At 36.0% G+C, this 16,303-nt stretch overlaps 4 protein-coding genes across 5 annotated transcripts; all 4 read right to left on the reverse strand.

The window, feature by feature from the left end:
- Positions 1 to 43: 43 nt before the first annotated feature.
- On the reverse strand, positions 44 to 8,182 carry LOC124436982 (serine/threonine-protein kinase Nek11-like). 2 transcript variants are annotated; one of them, XM_046986976.1, is made up of 16 exons: positions 7,775 to 8,182; positions 6,771 to 6,855; positions 6,614 to 6,694; positions 6,307 to 6,425; positions 6,020 to 6,049; positions 5,788 to 5,949; positions 4,976 to 5,033; positions 4,316 to 4,407; positions 4,126 to 4,204; positions 3,971 to 4,038; positions 2,977 to 3,030; positions 2,834 to 2,890; positions 2,671 to 2,734; positions 2,186 to 2,408; positions 1,565 to 1,850; positions 44 to 526 (listed from the first exon to the last, which is right to left on the reverse strand). In XM_046986976.1, exons 1-16 carry the CDS (start codon positions 7,927 to 7,929, stop codon positions 322 to 324), a joined length of 1,818 nt encoding a protein of 605 aa, XP_046842932.1. In that variant the 5' UTR covers positions 7,930 to 8,182; the 3' UTR covers positions 44 to 321. The 2 variants fall into 2 exon arrangements, with proteins under 2 accessions (XP_046842932.1, XP_046842933.1); XM_046986977.1 differs by having other exon boundaries at positions 6,614 to 6,659; positions 7,775 to 8,026.
- A 263-nt stretch (positions 8,183 to 8,445) lies between these two features.
- Positions 8,446 to 10,103, reverse strand: LOC124436641. Its single transcript, XM_046986612.1, has 3 exons — positions 9,736 to 10,103; positions 9,515 to 9,590; positions 8,446 to 9,389 (listed from the first exon to the last, which is right to left on the reverse strand). Exons 1-3 carry the CDS (start codon positions 10,026 to 10,028, stop codon positions 9,021 to 9,023), a joined length of 738 nt encoding a protein of 245 aa, XP_046842568.1. The 5' UTR covers positions 10,029 to 10,103; the 3' UTR covers positions 8,446 to 9,020.
- Positions 10,104 to 10,354: 251 nt separating this feature from the next.
- LOC124436562 (nuclear transport factor 2-like) lies at positions 10,355 to 12,946 on the reverse strand. The gene is made up of 4 exons (XM_046986512.1): positions 12,772 to 12,946; positions 12,606 to 12,677; positions 11,345 to 11,443; positions 10,355 to 10,788 (listed from the first exon to the last, which is right to left on the reverse strand). Exons 1-4 carry the CDS (start codon positions 12,862 to 12,864, stop codon positions 10,669 to 10,671), a joined length of 384 nt encoding a protein of 127 aa, XP_046842468.1. The 5' UTR covers positions 12,865 to 12,946; the 3' UTR covers positions 10,355 to 10,668.
- A 429-nt stretch (positions 12,947 to 13,375) lies between these two features.
- Positions 13,376 to 16,270, reverse strand: LOC124437029 (proteasome subunit alpha type-7-like). The gene is made up of 7 exons (XM_046987038.1): positions 16,064 to 16,270; positions 15,762 to 15,888; positions 15,555 to 15,679; positions 15,085 to 15,207; positions 14,872 to 14,991; positions 14,428 to 14,490; positions 13,376 to 13,647 (listed from the first exon to the last, which is right to left on the reverse strand). Exons 1-7 carry the CDS (start codon positions 16,166 to 16,168, stop codon positions 13,537 to 13,539), a joined length of 774 nt encoding a protein of 257 aa, XP_046842994.1. The 5' UTR covers positions 16,169 to 16,270; the 3' UTR covers positions 13,376 to 13,536.
- Positions 16,271 to 16,303: the final 33 nt, after the last annotated feature.

Consider the following 16,303-nt stretch of genomic DNA (forward strand, 5'->3'; position numbering starts at 1 on the left):
AGCGGTAAATGCTTCACCCTTGATTCGAAGCGACTGCTGATAATTATTTCTTCGGCAAGATGAATTGTAATTTATACAAATTTATATTTACATGAAAAATTACAAAATGTTTAACTATGTCATATAAATTTTAACCAATTTTAACCAAAAGAGAAGGCGGCATTGCAGAAGAGTATGAAAGTATACTCTTTAAGTGGGAAGATGAATTTCAACCGATAAATCACTTGTCCATGAAAAAAAGCGGTTCATGGTCGCCCAGCTCTACGGTCCCTCTGAAATTTACATTATGATTTCAATTTTCTTCTTACAAAAGCATTGTTTTCAAATGCTAGCAGAAATTTCCATTTGTTTTTCTAGGAAAAGTAGTTGATCGACAAGAAAGCAGTCCGTTGGATGGGCTACAAATTTTCGAAGACCTTCAAATATCAACTGTTCGTCCACTTTCTCCTCAGAATTAAAGCGAATCTCCGTCAAGTAGCGGTAAACATCGAGGAAAGTCTTCTCACCAAAAACTTTGATACATTCTCTAAGATGAATAAGTTAAAGACTTCGTAAACACTTGCGGTCGTCCATTTATCACGAATCAAAAATTGTTCGAATTTTAACCCCCATTCTTTAACTGGACACTAATAAACCAACTTTGGCTATGACCCTTTCCTTTTGTACACAAATATATAATATGTGGCTATCTCGTTCCTAAAGATGAGAACAAGTGTAATATTTCGTTTTTATCCCAAAAACATCATCAGACTAATAGTTTTTACACCATCTTTTGTTTTTAAACTCTTGTATCATCTTGAATATCAAGAAAACGAGATGTCTGTTTTCGGAATTTCTTTCATTTTGTTTAACTTAAAATTGTCTGCTTGTCCTGGTTACTCTTGAGGTCTTTAACCTCGGGAAAAAGTCAGCTTTTGTATTGAAAGGCAATTTCATTGATGCTAAACTTACTGGTTTCGCTATCTAAGTAAATTTTTGCTCGGAACAACGTGTTTGTCATGGTGAATGATAATTGAGCAGTTCTTTACAGAAATGTTGAAACCAAAATAAAGATAGCTATAAAATTAAATGACACGATGCATTTCGGCGGACTTCACATCCGGTGTGACGTCAGCTTTGATGAAAACCAATCAGCTTGTCGATTGTCATTCACCATGAGAATCACGCTATTCAGAACAATATTTAAGTTTGTAAGCACAACCAGGTTTTTGTTTTACGAATAGGTAAAATTATTCACAACCGTAACATATGAATATATTGAAATTGTATGCCAAAATGTCATTCATCGAAAACAACAGCTTAGCTGCCTCTCTATCCCATACACCCTCCCTATCCCTTACACCCTCCCTATCCCTTAAACCCTCCCTATCCCTTACATCCTCCCTATCCCTTACATCCTCCCTATCCCTTACATCCTCCCTATCCCTTACATCCTCCCTATCCCTTACACCCTCCCCACCACGTCTTTTCATACGTGCTAAAAGGACGCCCCCCTTGCTATATCATTTATAGCAACTATCGAATGAAACAGTCGACAAAATTTTTTAAATCGCTAAAAGGATACCGTCTTAGTTGAACAACTTTTTGTTGCCTTGATATAAGTGTAAATCTTTCCTCGATGGTCTCGTCCTCCATGGTTTCTTGCGCGTCAAGCTCCAGGACGGCCTGAAGTTGATCGATAAACGCATTGTGCTCATCTTCATCCTCATCTGATCCTTCGGATCCCCCGCTATCCTCATAATCTTCGAACTCGTTGTCGAATTGAGAGTAGTATGTCTCCGCTTCCAGATCATCTTCTGGAATCGTCGAAACGTTTGTCAACGTCAACTCTGACGTGTCGTCATGTAGCCCTGAGAAATAATAACATAGTTTATTATAAGTTAATAAGGTAAATGATCAGTCCTGGTTTCATAAGATGATACGAAATTATGCTAATTGATAATATTAATAACTAATCCTTATAATTAATAATAATTGATACAAATCAATGTAACAATTAACGACGCAAGCACAATAATAACTTTTATTACGTAGTATTTAATAAAAATAGCAAATAATAATTCATAATAATTATTGTTAAAAGCTGTTAGAAATTAATTTCTTTTATATCAAATCAATATATTTGACACCAAATCAACTTCAGTAAACAAAATACGACACTTGTCAAAAACCTAATAAACACTACCTTCAGTTTTAAGTTCATGGTCAAATTCACTACCAGGCTCTTCCTCATGATCGCTTGGAAAAAGCCCGCTATCCGAACTGCTGTTGATCAAGCTGACGTCACGTGTTCCAAACTGGCAAGCTGTTGATCCGGAGCATTCAGCATCAGTTTCAGGATAATCAGGTATATTATGAAATACATCAGGATGTTCCTTGACCCAAGGCAGGCCCACACTCGACAATGACTAAAACATGCAAAGACATATACTGATGAGAAAATATGGGCAATGTAAAAAGCATGCGTAGAACGTAGTTGAGGACAATGTGGTGTACTGCAAGGAATATGTGATGTTACATAAGGACTATTATAATTTAATGCGAGGAACATGCAGGATGTGCGATGCTAAGTTAGGACAATGTGGTGTTATGCAAGGATGTTATGTTTCATAAATACAATGTGATGCAATTTTAGCAATACATAATGTCATGTAAAAACTATGTATTTACCTGTTTTCTTTTTACGTTTGAATACTTTCGCCTGCTCTCCGCATATTTCTGGGCCGTCACTTGTCTTAATAAAGACAAAAAACACAATTCCTTCAAATGCTTTCCTGTACAAAATAAAAACAGACTGAAACATGAATCCTGAATATTCATCTTTCGTCATTACTTTAGTCTTTCAGCTTGGGCATCAGCTCTTTCTTGTTTTCGCAATCTCATTTTCTCTCTAAGAGTAAAAACGACATGAAGTACGGCCTACTAAACTATGACATCACACAATATAGAAAAATGACGTAATGCAGAGACACTTACAATGGCGTCATTGGCCTTTTTAATGGAGAAAAGTGCGGAGTATGGTCTACATTCCTAGAGCAACAAAAAATACAATGTTTCAAAGGGTATTCATGCAGAAAAAACATGATTGTAATATTTTAAAAACTAAGTTTGCACCCGTCCTGCCTGTTTATTTAGTATTGCAAGGAATTGGCGTACCCAGCCTGCAAATCGTCACTTCTACCAGGCAAACATTTGTGTTTGCACATATTTATATTTCGAAAGAAGTAAGTAAACAATTTAAATTTACGTGGAAGCATAACAGAAGTTATAAATTGAACGTAGAGACGAAATTTTTTAATACAGACATGTTTCGGCATTTATATGCCATCATCATTGCGAATGAGTGATAACTCACAAGATGTGACGGGTGTATATATACGTATATATATAGTGATAAGTTATTTACATTACAGATAATTGAAATGAGTATAGATAATGGAGTTACAAATATTTTACAAGAAATTGAAATGTGAAAGACAACTTGTAACATATCACTCATTCGCACTGATGATGGCGTAGGTTTGCCGAAACATGTCTGCATTAAAAACGTTTTTAAAGTAAATGGTTTGAACCCGGGAGTATCGTTACATGTTTGTAAATGTAGATCGTCCAGGTTGGTATAATCCTGAGAAGGACTGTTTTTGTTGTTGTTCTGACGTTTCGACAACCTTAGCGGTAGTCATCTTTTGACTCTGAAGATGACTACCGCTAAGGTTGTCGAAACGTCAGTCAACAACAACAAAAACAGTCCTTCTCAGGACTATACCAACCTGGACGATCTACATTTACAAACTTGTAAAAAACATTTTTCTCTACATTCAATTTAAAATCAACTATAAAATTTTCACAGTACGACTAAACATAAGCCCGGCTACGTCAAAGTTTTCAAAAACAAGCGCACAACAAAGTGGCCTGTGTTAAACGAACAAATCATTGGAATGAATTATGCCGAATTGCTGATGCTACATACCTTGATTTTGTGCTTCCACTTTCAACGAAATTGCTCCTGTTGCTTTCTTCCATCTTTCTTTTGATATCCTACAAATGATCATAAATTTAAAATGCAACATGGTCTTGGAGTGCGGATATGTGACAGCTACTTTTATCATCGGTAAATGAACAAACCTTGACCAATGTTGATATGTAGGGATTTGTGAGTATCTCCGACACCGAAGGTCTTTGTACTGGATTTTTACTCAACATACTGCAGAAGTCGTTAAAATGAATGCAGTTGAAAGCATAATCATCGATGTTAGGCCACTTTACAAATTACAACTGTAAAGTTCAAAACCAATACAGGAAAACTTCGATTTACCTTTCAAAAATGCTTCGTAGTTTTGGTTCAAAAGTATCGGGAAGTTGAGGTGCTTCTCCTTCTACAATTTTGTACATAACACCTAGGAGATTCTATAAAAACAACGTAACAACGATGGTGTTGGCGAGTTTTGTCGTCGGTACATATCGAACTAACGCACGCAAAAAATTTTTCAAACAATTAACGTTAATTTAATGACTTCCATCTTGATTACCTCTCCAAACAATGATTATTAAACAAAATCAGGAAAATTGAAAGAGAAATCATTAAGCCAGGTGACGAAATAAATACTTAATCGAAACAAAAAAGCTTGCGGTGACTTGTTCGTCGATGTTTCAATCTAACGTCTCTTACAAAGCCCCTTCTAACATCCAAAAGACTCGACAAGCTCAAATAGTTGATAATTTTATTTTGCAGGTATGTACGTTTTGCGCATGAGCAAAAGTTTTCGTTGAACAAAAATAATTATATTCAAATTTCAACTGCAATTTTTTTGCGTTTTTGTGCGTTTATTTTGAGGTAAAAAGACGTCAGTCAATGATTGCAACCTCCCCCCCAGATGTGATAATGGCGTGTTTTTGCCAGAGACGCATATTTGAGCCTTCCCTTAGACGGCATTGGTAACTATAAAACAAAAAAGACGAACATTAATTTTCATACCTTTCCTTCAAACGCCCGACTCAATGTACATATTTCATACAGCACAACACCCAAAGACCTAACAGTTTATTGAAAAAAAACAGCACTGAACTTATTGAAAGGTATATGCGGTAGTTTCGCATGTACAGCACTGAGCACTAGAGTAGCCAGCCGGCTCATTTACTACTTGGCCGTGCTATGTTAATGTTTCTGCGTTCTCACTTACTGTGAAAACATAAGATTTCAAAAGAACCGAATCACAATAAAGTTCTGAAATTTGCTAAACAGGACCAAAGATTGCGGATGGCTACCCCACTTAGGGCCTGTTTATATGGAGCCGGGTAACTCGGCTAGTACTTCCGTTCATTTGTTTTAAATGAAGTTTGGCTATGCTAACTTCGAGTAAAGGCGCGAGATTTTAAAAAGCCTCACAGTTTCGCAGCAAAAATGGAATGGGTGAATATAAAATTGAAAATTATGATATGTGTATGTTTTTGTATAATAATGCTGCAAGTATAAGGCTTAGTACGCAAGCGTACCAACAGAGCCAATTTTCTCGCCTCGCTGAGTCATCCGGCAAATGCGTTTATATGGAAAAATTCATCCCGCCTAGCCGGGTAACTCGCTTACACAAACTGAGTTCCCGGCAAGGCGAGTTACTCGGATGTGTCATATAAACGATTCACCAGGAAATGCATTCATTTTATATAAGGACCGAGTTACCCGTCTTGGCAAGTAACTCAGCCCTAACACAGCGCAAAATGAAACTCAGGACAGAGCAAAACCTTTTGTAAGTACCACCAAAACAATGAAACTATCAATAACATTCGTACCATATATCTGATTTAGAATTGTATCCTTCATGCCTGAGAATTTCGGGACTCATGTAGTACGCTGTGCCAGTGAATGTGGTGGCCATATCTGATGTACCCATCAAAATCCTCGATATCCCAAAGTCTCCTATCTTTATCATGTTGTTCTTTAAAAAAATATTCCTACATTCCAACATTGAGATGTGATCAGTTTGTTAAAACAATCCTTCAACTGCCATTTCATTTAACATACCTTGTCTTAATATCTCGGTGAAGGATTCTTCTAAAAAATATGTGTTTGACTAAAGTCAACATGGAGTTGTAAACAAGGACAAATAACATTGAGTAGTTAAACAAGACTCCTTATTTAGTCTTGCCATATCATATAAATTTTTCTCTATTCACTTATTACGAAAACAATGGATTTCTAAAGATACGCACGAAACAATGGTAGTGATTTTAAAATTTGCCCAGCAGGACTAAAACACACTGCTTTGCAACAGTACTGGTTTTTTTTTGAAAAACTTGCTGTCTACATACTTTTTATGAATAAACTGGATTGCCAACAATAGTTGAACAAACCAGGCTAGTACCAGAGATTGATCAAAAGTGCGCCCAGCCTTTTTCCATGAGTTTATTTTATCATTCAAATCGCCACCCTAAAATATTTATAAGATACATAATTTGTTGGTCAAATTGTGGGTGCTTTCTGGGAGCAATTTGCCACTCAAAACATAAGGCAATATGTTTATCAATTTGTGTCTGCTTTCTAGAGGGGAAATGCAGTAGCTAATTGTGGACAGCCTTTTCTGAAACCAGTTTACAGTAAAAAAATTATGCACATTACCTCACAGAATTCGGTTATGATGCAAAAAGACTCCATGTAGACAAAACTATCGAGAAACTTCACAATGTTAGGATGATCTAGCTAAGGAGTTAAAACTTTGTTCAGAGTTATATATGAAAATAATGCTCATGAAAGAACAAAGAAAGAACTGCCAAACCTTTGACAACAAATCAGCTTCCCTTTTCGCATCAAATGTCTCATCTTCTTTTAACTCGCCAATTGATATTTCTTTCAATACTTTCCTATATGTTTATAGAAAAAAAACTCACTTAAAATTGCACTAAACAACATTGTGCACTGTCCAAGCACCATCCAAATCTTTCCAAGGAAGTGATATCCTACATTAAACAACCAAAAACCATAATGATCCTTACACATGAGCTGCCTCTTAACCCTTGTAATCCTAACACTCAAAGTAGCAACACTTAACCTTATCAACCTCATAGTATAACAATCCCTAAAACAACTGATCTCATAGCAATCCTTGGCCTACGATAACCTCACACTTAAACTATCCATAACCCTTTGCAACCCATATCCATATTACTTAAACCCACTAGCAACACCTAACCTCCAGCAACCATACTTTAGCATAGGTGTAGGGGACAGGGGCTTCCTCCCCATCCACCTACCAAGAAAGTTTAAAGATTGAAAAGTTGGGCAAATTTTTAACATTAGTCAGGCAAAAATATGAGGGAAATTTCTATGATATCTCCCATATGACTATTATCAGCCCCCAGCTCTAACCAAAAACTGACTAGCAACCACCAACTTTCATCAACATGATCCCAAAGCAACTCTTAGCTTCTTTAACGTTCAGACCATAGCCTCCTTCCTTATCTTGAAACCATGATTTAAAAAACACACTGAAGAAACCTTCAGAGCTCAAACAACTTTGCAGAAGCTACCTCACATAAAAAATGATATCTAATCGAACTTTTAGAAAATTAAATTTTTTCTATGCATTGGGAACGCACGCCTTCAGTTCACCGAATACATTTGCATGATTGTATTGTATCCGCATTTGGGACCCTTGGGTGAAATAAAATTCAAACGAAATAATCCTAAAGCCTCAGGATTTAAAGACTTATTAAAATATCAAAATATTAAATAATCTCACAAGAAAACAAATAAAACAAATTAGAATACAATTTAACAAACCTTTCCCCATTACATCTCAAATCTTCAACAAGATAAACAGTTCCAAAACTACCCGATCCTAAACGCTTAACAACTTTGTATCGGTTCGCGTAGACACGACCAACGCAGCCGCTTTTGTGAGCAAGATCTGACGGTATTTTTTTAGGAAGAGGCATCTTTATATGCTTGTTTACTATCCTCTGTCTGTCTGTCTTGGAAGGATTTAGAAACAAGCTTTACAGTAAACAAAACGCAGCATCGAATAAGAAAACGATTTTGTCTTTTTGTGATGTTGAATGTCAAAATTGCGAAAATAACCACACTTTGCAGTTGAGCATTCCAAGAACATTTTTATTAAGTGACTTAAAGCCTAAAATCCAACAAATCGTGTACAAGATTACAATCAATTATCAGTCTGTAATCATGATATCACCAAGGTGAACGACAAGAATCGTCTTGTCACTGAAGCGTGTATGTCACGTGAACGCAAATATTTCAGAAGATTGACACCGCCCCCACCACACATACAATTTGTAATTTGTAGCAATTGACTAATTCATGGTTAAATTGGGAAGTAAAAAATTAACGGGGGGGAGGGGTCATTTCTTGTGTAACCATATATAGCCAAATTATTATCCTGGGATGTTTGTAGAATAATCTTTCTGAGAGGCAAGTACAATAGAGAACACAAATGAAAACAAAAAATCTCTGTTGATAATTTAGTCATCTACAATGGTAAAAAACCTAACCACAGATCTCGTGGTTAACACAAACACGATGCAACACTTTATATGGACATGGTGACAACAATAAACCAAACTGAATAGTTTGTACTGCACACCTGAGATCTTGGATGCACAAATTTGAGAAAACTAGGCTTTTATGCATGTAAATTTCGAATCTAGGGTGCACGGCTTACAAACTTTCCAGTCTAGCCAATAAATACATGGGAAACTGTCATTTAAAATGTACATAACAATCTTGCATTTAACATTTAACAAAGCACAATTTATATGCATATTTTATAACATATGCAGCTTATACACAGTCATGGCACGAATAAACATGTTATGCTTGCAAAATTGAATAAGATGTAGCTATGCTATAATAGATTTGCAATACTTGTCAAATTACGTTTAAATAATACTTCATCAACCGCAACACCTTCCACATAACTCCCAACAGTTTGTAAATCAGCATTGTATGCATATGTGTTAAGTTCTGTTGAACAAAAAACATTAGGTTTGATGATCTGGTCGTACATATTTTACTCTGTAACATCAATTCCTAAACTATTCAGAGTATGCTTCATATGATACCTAACTTGTAATTCTGAAACAATTTCCTCCCCCTTGTCATAAATACTGATTTCCCTAGGTGATCCATGACTGCGTTTTCTGCTAAGTCTATATTCCTCACCAGGCAAGGGGCGTCCCGGTTTGGTTGTGGACATTGTATACTTTCCATCGGTTACTGCCTTGGAATCATCCTTGCTTGCTTGTTTGAATTCCAGCGGTTTTGGATATCTATTTCGATTTACATTCCTGCCAATTCTCACCCCCATGTAAATTGCCTCATGCAATTCAACATTAATGCAGCCTACATGCTTAGCTTTTTCTTCTGAAATGGTCTGACCCTTTGAAAGAGGGAAGGACTTCTTACAATGATTACTTTGATAAAGATCATTGGAATATGGATGATGCCAGGCGATTTAGAGTAGCTCTGCTGGCAAGAAAGCACGACCAACAATTGTTCACTTACCCCATCTCTTGCGAACCGTGGAAGTGAAAAAACAAACTCTTTTCTTGTTCCTGAATCTCTGAAGCCGCGAAGGATACTAAAAAATTAATGAATGTTATGCATTCATACAGAAAATCAGGAAAAGATTTCAAAGTTTACGTGGACATTGCAAACCCAAAAAAGTCCACTCGCATTAAAACAACAATTTTTTACCATTTTCCACATCAATACAGCATACTTACTATTGTTTTTCCTTGCGAAGTAAAACCCATTGAATGAAAGAGCCGTCAATAAATACCTTCCCCCAAGCTTGCAGCCCATCATAAGATCTTAACAGAGTAATAGCTATTTCATAAGGTGTTAAGGGAACGTCCTGAATTTCTTCGCGGTCTTCGACATACTCAACTCGTTGCTCTTTGTAAGTCGTAGGATGACACAAGTTTGTCAAAATAAAACACTGACCGTCTTTCTCGTATTCCTTCACGGGCCGACCTCCCAATAAAATGCGAAACTCGAACATTGAATTCCTCGGCATTTCGCTTGAAAAAACGAAATAGCTTCAACGAAGCAAAAAGAGAAGCAAAAAGAATCTCGCGGTTGACGACTGACACTCTCGAGGGGCAATACAGTTTTTAGTGGGAGACCGGGGGGTGATAATTTGCAATATAACGAAACGCTCCACTGCACTACATCCTTCAGGATTTGAATTTAAAACCCCTTAGTCATCGCAAATGTAAAATAGCCAACTTCGAAATTAAAAATTATCACCGTTTAGAATTTGCAACTTTTTAAGGAAAGAAAACTTAAATCATTTACACAACAAAAATTGAAAATTATCACCGAAATTAAAAATTATCACCGTTTAGAATTTGCAACTTTTTAAGGAAAGAAAACTTAAATCATTTACACATCAAAAATTGAAAATAATAACAAAACTATTGCCCACCTTAAACTACATCATTGACAAAAAAAAGGAATAGCTACTACAAGTCTTCTAATAACAATATTCTCTGATGATTTTATTATAGCAAAGTTATTTAAAGTAATTTTGATTACGAGATGTATTGTTTGTGGCAATCTTTCAGCAGTACTTGTAAGATTTACTTTCGTCTCGTCTTGGCATTCAGCTACTTAGCTCCAAAGTCTTTGCTTGATGTGGACCGTACAAACTTTCCTTAACCATGATGCAGCGATAGTCGAAACACGTCATTTAAAACATAATAGTTGTTGGGATTCACTGGATCCCGTCTCAGACAAAATGTTTGGCTGAAACTATGTGGTGGGTCATTATCAGTCTGAAATTGATCAAAGAAATTTTTAAAGCATCTTTTTGAGTCAAGTGAAACATTTAGTAGTGGTAAGCACACCACCACCCCACCCCACTACCACCACACCATCACCACCACCCCATCACCACACCACCACCACCCCATCACACCACACCATCACCACCACCATCACCACCACACCACACCACACCACCATCACCACACCACCACCACCACCCCATCACCACCACACCATCACCACCACACCATCACCACCACACCATCACCACACCACCACCACCCCACCACCACCCCACCACCACCCTGATTGCAAAACCAATGATATGGTGAGAAGTTTCTTAAATTATAGAATGCCCAGATTTAGCATAAAGGTCAGGTGTTATTAAACATAAGTCAGAATATGCCTTAGTCTGTATTCAGTAAAGTAAACAGTCTGTGTTACACACATACACAAGCGCCGTACCTTTCAATCATACAAGACCAAGAAGCACCAAACAGAAAAAAAATGAAACAATGACAGACAAGACTCACAAACAAACAAAAAGCAGCAAGTTAAACAAACCTTTAGTTGTCCGACAACATGTACAAGCACACCATAGTCAATTGTGGGGTGGCAATCACCAGTCGTTACAACATGTTGTACAGTTTGAAAGGGAAGCGACTGAAATGAGAAAAAGAAGTCCTTCAAAACTTCAAATTAGAAACCATGCTAAAGTGGATAAATGCAAAGTTTAGCATTGCTTGATTCGTATTAACAAGGGGACTGCCAGGCATATTTTTTCATTGGGAATTAGCAACAACTTGAGTTACAAGTTGAGGGCAATAGGATTTTAAAGTTATCACAATTAACAATATTGTATACTACAGCTACATGCTTTACTGGGAGGTTCGGATCAGCAAATTACAGCACAGATCTTTGCAAAAAAGGAAAATAATTTCTATTTATAAGTTCCTACATCTCAGAAAGCCGACTTCAACACTTTAAAAAAGCTTTTTCTGATGAAAATGGCATATGATCACCTCATTAGGTAATCAAACATTTCCAAACATCTTACAGTCAGGTGCAACTGATCTCAAAATAAACGTGGTAATAGGGGTTTGCTATAACCCGGGCGATGATCAAGGATGCGCCTATTAGCTTCCTGGTCAGCAGCAGAAACCTTAACATAATAATTGCTATAAGTACAATATGTTTCTTGTATAAAATTTTGTAACACAAATCAACACAAAGTATACAGCACAGTGCCCACATTGTATTATATGTTCATTTGGCTTTTACAAAATATGCTTTATTTATATTAATTGTCATCCAAGCAGCATCTGTGACACAAAACCTGTGCTCATTTTTATAACAAATGTTGCTTCAAATGTGCATTATTAAATACAGTTGTAATTCAATTGTTAGATTTAAAAGTGCCAAGTAAAAAAGACTTAACGATTAGAATACTTTTGAGCATCATCAATATCTTTTAGAACATATTACAAGCAAGCTCAATAACAAAGAACAATATACTTCACAATGCACGTTTGCAGTAACATTCGTTATAAAAAAGACCGCATATTTTGTAAACGCCAAATGAACATATAATACAATGTGGGCACTGTGCTGTATACTTTGTGTTGATTTGTGTTATGAAATTTTATACAAGAGACATATATATTGTACTTATAGCGATTATTATGTAAAGGTTTTTGCCGCTGACCAGGAAGCTAATAGGCGCGTCCCCGATCATCGCCCGGGTTATAGCAAACGGCCGTGGTAGTCTGGAGTAAGAACTAATATAGGACAAGACACAATAACATATTATCATGACTGAATGTACCTTCAATTTCTCAAGTATAGCATTCACTCCTTGCATTTGTGCGCCCTCAAACGTGAGCAAAGAATCATCTCTCTGGAATCATAAAATACGAAATCACTTAATTTCTCGCACACACATACAACATGTCACAATACATCGTTGACAAAATTCCCCTCCATGTACTTACGTAAAAAGGTCTTAATCCTTCACGGTTGCCATCAAATAGCTTGTAAAACTGATCAATAAATGCCTTTCCAATCTGTTCAAAGTTCTCGTTCATGTTTTGGATGTTTAAAACACAAATAAGCACTGAAAGTGTGAGAACACACACTTGCTTTTACTTCTCGGAGGGCGGCGGCAAGTCGCGCTTTTTCGACGGAAAAAATGTCGCCGAAACATTTGTCGACGTCGTAAGTGGGAAATGGCGGGAAAACAAACCACCTTTTCAGCAGGGTAAGCTTTTACAGGAAGTACAATCAAAGAATTCTTTTATCGTCAAACTTCATTCTTCAATACAGACATAATCGTTTTAAAATTTCCTTCGACAAACAACTTATTTAGTTTTAAAAGCACTGCACGAATCTAAGACTAAGATATTTACTCCAAAGCCATCATCAGAGAATATATATAATATATTAATCCTAAAGGATAAATGTATTACATATATTCTCTTGGATTAATATATTATATATAGACTAAGATATTGTCACCTAAATCCATTGAAAGGAAGGTTTGTCAGAATATCTCCAGTCGTAAAACATTGATTTAACAAATGCCATCCATGGCATATATTCACATCTGAAAATATTTATTCGGTGATAGCTGTAGATAGGGGGATTTCAATTTCCTGATGTACCATCTTGTGGTTCAATAAAAACAGCATTTTGAAGTTCAATCGCAAAAATATTTTGGAGAATTAAAACATGAATATTATAGAAATGGTTTTTTTTTTTCATTTTGATGGCTTCCCCCCTGTTTTCTTTTGCTTTTTCTTCTCCGCCTCTTCCTCTCTTTCCTTCTCAATTTCTTCCACATACTTTTCAACTTCATCCTGATCTAATATCTGAAACAAAAAAAATGGTATATTTTGATAAAGACCATTGCAAAGATGCTGGTATCACATGTGCAAAAAGCAAAACAAAATTGAGGAGGAAGGAGTCAAAGTCCCATGGCCTCTGGTCAAAATGACGTCAATGATTCCTGCGTATCAAAAAAACAAAAATACTTTTAAGTAGAAAATAGGTAATAATGCCTGTCACAGAACCCAAGCTTATAAATACTTAAAGCATTGTTTGCTGCAGGCATTTGAAAATCATATCTTTGTTATCTGCACACATACTTTTTTGCTTTTCGTAATTTAACACAACTTCTAAGAGAAAAATCTGCTCAGTAAAGGAACCAATGGGTAAAGCATGCATGGTGATCAGACATTCTAACAACTGGCAAATTTTTAAGTCTTGTTTTTTGATACACTCTGAGTAGTGTGAACCAGCTATATTTTACACAATTCAAAAAGAAACATACAAAGGACTGAGCATCCAATTTGTAATCTATACCACTAAAGATGAGAGTTCTATTTTAAATATACCAAATGTTCGTTATCAGACTTGTACAATGTGCAAGTAAATTTGTGGGCTCCATTTACGCAAACTTTACCACCACTACAAAGATGAGCTGGAAGAGTTTGATAATGAATTTATGAAAAATATGGAATTCGACTTCTTTAAAAATGTGCCACCTTGTTCATCATAAATATTGAGTACATGATGGACCTTTGTTTGTGCATGTCTTATTTTATACTTCAGCAAATATTTGACTAAATACGAAATCAATTTTCACTTACACGTAATGTATCGCCTCTTTTCATAACTGCAAGTTCCAGGTTCTTTGCTCCAGTTTGAACAACCTTTAAACCAAAATGACAGAACACTTAAAACCATTTGGAAAAAACATAAAATTAAAGTATTTTCAAATGGCAAAGATTCCATAGTACAATTGCAATGATAGTTAACATAGCCAGCCTGATATGAAAATTTCAGCTGATTATCATTCTTTGATTCTAGGACAATTTCATGCCAAAGATGTGTAAAGTGACAAGTTTTTAGCACCCCTGGGTGTTTTAAGGAAAACAAAAACGTCACAAAATTCAAGCCCTTTGAGTGCATTTGTAAACATGAGTCCCTCCCCCCTGGGGTGATATTATTCAGATTTTCAACATCAAGATCTTGGCAAAAACAGCAATGCTCTGTAGTCTTGCTGGCTTGCCATGTAATTGGTAATTGCCTACCTCCAGCAGAGCTTTGATGGCAAGTTTAATGGTTTCATCATTTGATGCAACGAGCTCTGCATTGTAATGTTTCTCTAAGAATTCTAGAACTGTTTTGGCACTTCGTCCAATTGCTCCAGCCTGGGGTGTTAAAATTTGAAACGATTAAATATTTATATAAAAAACGAGAAGCACCAATTATAACCGGATAGTGGAATTTAAGGGTTTTCATACCTTCCACGCATGGTAAGTACCAGAGGGGTCTGTCTGGTATAAATGTGGTGAACCATCATAATCAAAACCAACTATCAAGGTTGATATACCAAATGGACGTCTACCATTACTTTGGGTATATTTCTGAGGTAAAGTACAACATACGAAGATAACATTGTTAAGGTATTGTAATTAATAGAAAAATGTTTAATATAAATATTAGAGCCCAACAAATAATTTTAAACATAGTCATAAACAATTTGGTTTTATGAAATTTATTAAAAGAGTGACGTTTCATCTTAATAAATTTCATAAAACCAAATTGTTTATGACTATGTTTAAAATTATTTGTTGGGCTCTAATATTTATATTCAGAATCTGTTTCCCGCCTGGCACCTCATTGGCAACAATATAGAAAAACGTTTAATTTAATATGTAAATATGTCTACTTTTAGCTGATGTAAGTCGATAACCAATCACAAATATTTTACCTGTTTTAATGTTGCTATATAACGAGTTATATATTCTAATGTAACAGGATCCTCAACAGTAAGTTTATGACTTTGACATTCAATCCTCGCTCGATTTATTAATATCCTAGCATCTGCAGTTAACCCTTCAAGTGAAAAATGATGAATTATCAAGCACATACAGTAGTCAGGTGAGGAAACAAATTGAAGAATAATCACAATCCTTACCAGCAAACGCCAGGCATACATGGTTGTCAAGGAGACATATTTTTCTTACTGTTCTAGGGTCTTGAAGTTTTGGCACTGCCTTTCTCTCGACTGCTAGTACAACCAAATCCTTGCCTCTCACACCAACCTTCCGGGGGGGAGGGGAACATGAAAAAGACATACAGAATTTGACACAGACTGAATTGATTGTTGGGAATTTCGAGTTGATTTGCCAACACCGTTAAGTAAGGATTCTCGAAAAGAACTTTTAAAAGTCTTTATTTGTGAAAATGCACCAGAATGGTTGAAAACTTTAAACTTACCGCTGTGGATCCTTTCTTCACCGCCTCTTGTGCATATTCAACTTGAAAAAGATGGCCATCGGGTGAAAAAACAGTTATAGCACGATCATACGAACCACCAGACATGTCTTTGAATAAATTGAAAGTCTTAAACGTATTTTAAGCAATTTTTTACTCATCAAAAACTTTCCAAAACTTGAACCTTGTGTTCACGGTTTTTGTTTCAACTTGATACTAATTTCCATCCATCACACGGAGGAC

The sequence above is a fragment of the Xenia sp. Carnegie-2017 genome, unplaced genomic scaffold, assembly GCF_021976095.1.
Source record: "Xenia sp. Carnegie-2017 unplaced genomic scaffold, XeniaSp_v1 HiC_scaffold_16, whole genome shotgun sequence".
Taxonomy (NCBI): Eukaryota; Metazoa; Cnidaria; class Anthozoa; order Malacalcyonacea; family Xeniidae; genus Xenia; species Xenia sp. Carnegie-2017.

Bases quoted from the DNA above. Each gene is read 5' to 3' on its own strand.
- LOC124436982 (XM_046986976.1), bottom strand. From the start codon at position 7,929: ATGCCTCTTCCTAAAAAAATACCGTCAGATCTTGCTCACAAAAGCGGC. The intron at 5,950-6,019 runs GTATGTTAAATG...GTTGGAATGTAG, and splicing joins CACCGAGATATTAAGACAAG to GAATATTTTTTTAAAGAACA. The intron at 2,735-2,833 runs GTAATGACGAAA...GTCTTTATTAAG, and splicing joins GCCCAAGCTGAAAGACTAAA to ACAAGTGACGGCCCAGAAAT.
- LOC124436641 (XM_046986612.1), bottom strand. From the start codon at position 10,028: ATGCCGAGGAATTCAATGTTCGAGTTTCGCATTTTATTGGGAGGTCGG. The intron at 9,591-9,735 runs GTAAGTATGCTG...TTAATTTTTTAG, and splicing joins CTTCGCAAGGAAAAACAATA to TATCCTTCGCGGCTTCAGAG. The intron at 9,390-9,514 runs GTAAGTGAACAA...CCTCTTTCAAAG, and splicing joins CACGGTTCGCAAGAGATGGG to GGTCAGACCATTTCAGAAGA.
- LOC124436562 (XM_046986512.1), bottom strand. From the start codon at position 12,864: ATGAACGAGAACTTTGAACAGATTGGAAAGGCATTTATTGATCAGTTT. The intron at 12,678-12,771 runs GTAAGTACATGG...TTATGATTCCAG, and splicing joins AAGGATTAAGACCTTTTTAC to AGAGATGATTCTTTGCTCAC. The intron at 10,789-11,344 runs GTTTGTTTAACT...GATCAATTTCAG, and splicing joins ATGTTGTCGGACAACTAAAG to ACTGATAATGACCCACCACA.
- LOC124437029 (XM_046987038.1), bottom strand. From the start codon at position 16,168: ATGTCTGGTGGTTCGTATGATCGTGCTATAACTGTTTTTTCACCCGAT. The intron at 15,889-16,063 runs GTAAGTTTAAAG...CCCCCCCGGAAG, and splicing joins TGAAGAAAGGATCCACAGCG to GTTGGTGTGAGAGGCAAGGA. The intron at 14,491-14,871 runs GTAGGCAATTAC...TTTGGTTTAAAG, and splicing joins CCATCAAAGCTCTGCTGGAG to GTTGTTCAAACTGGAGCAAA.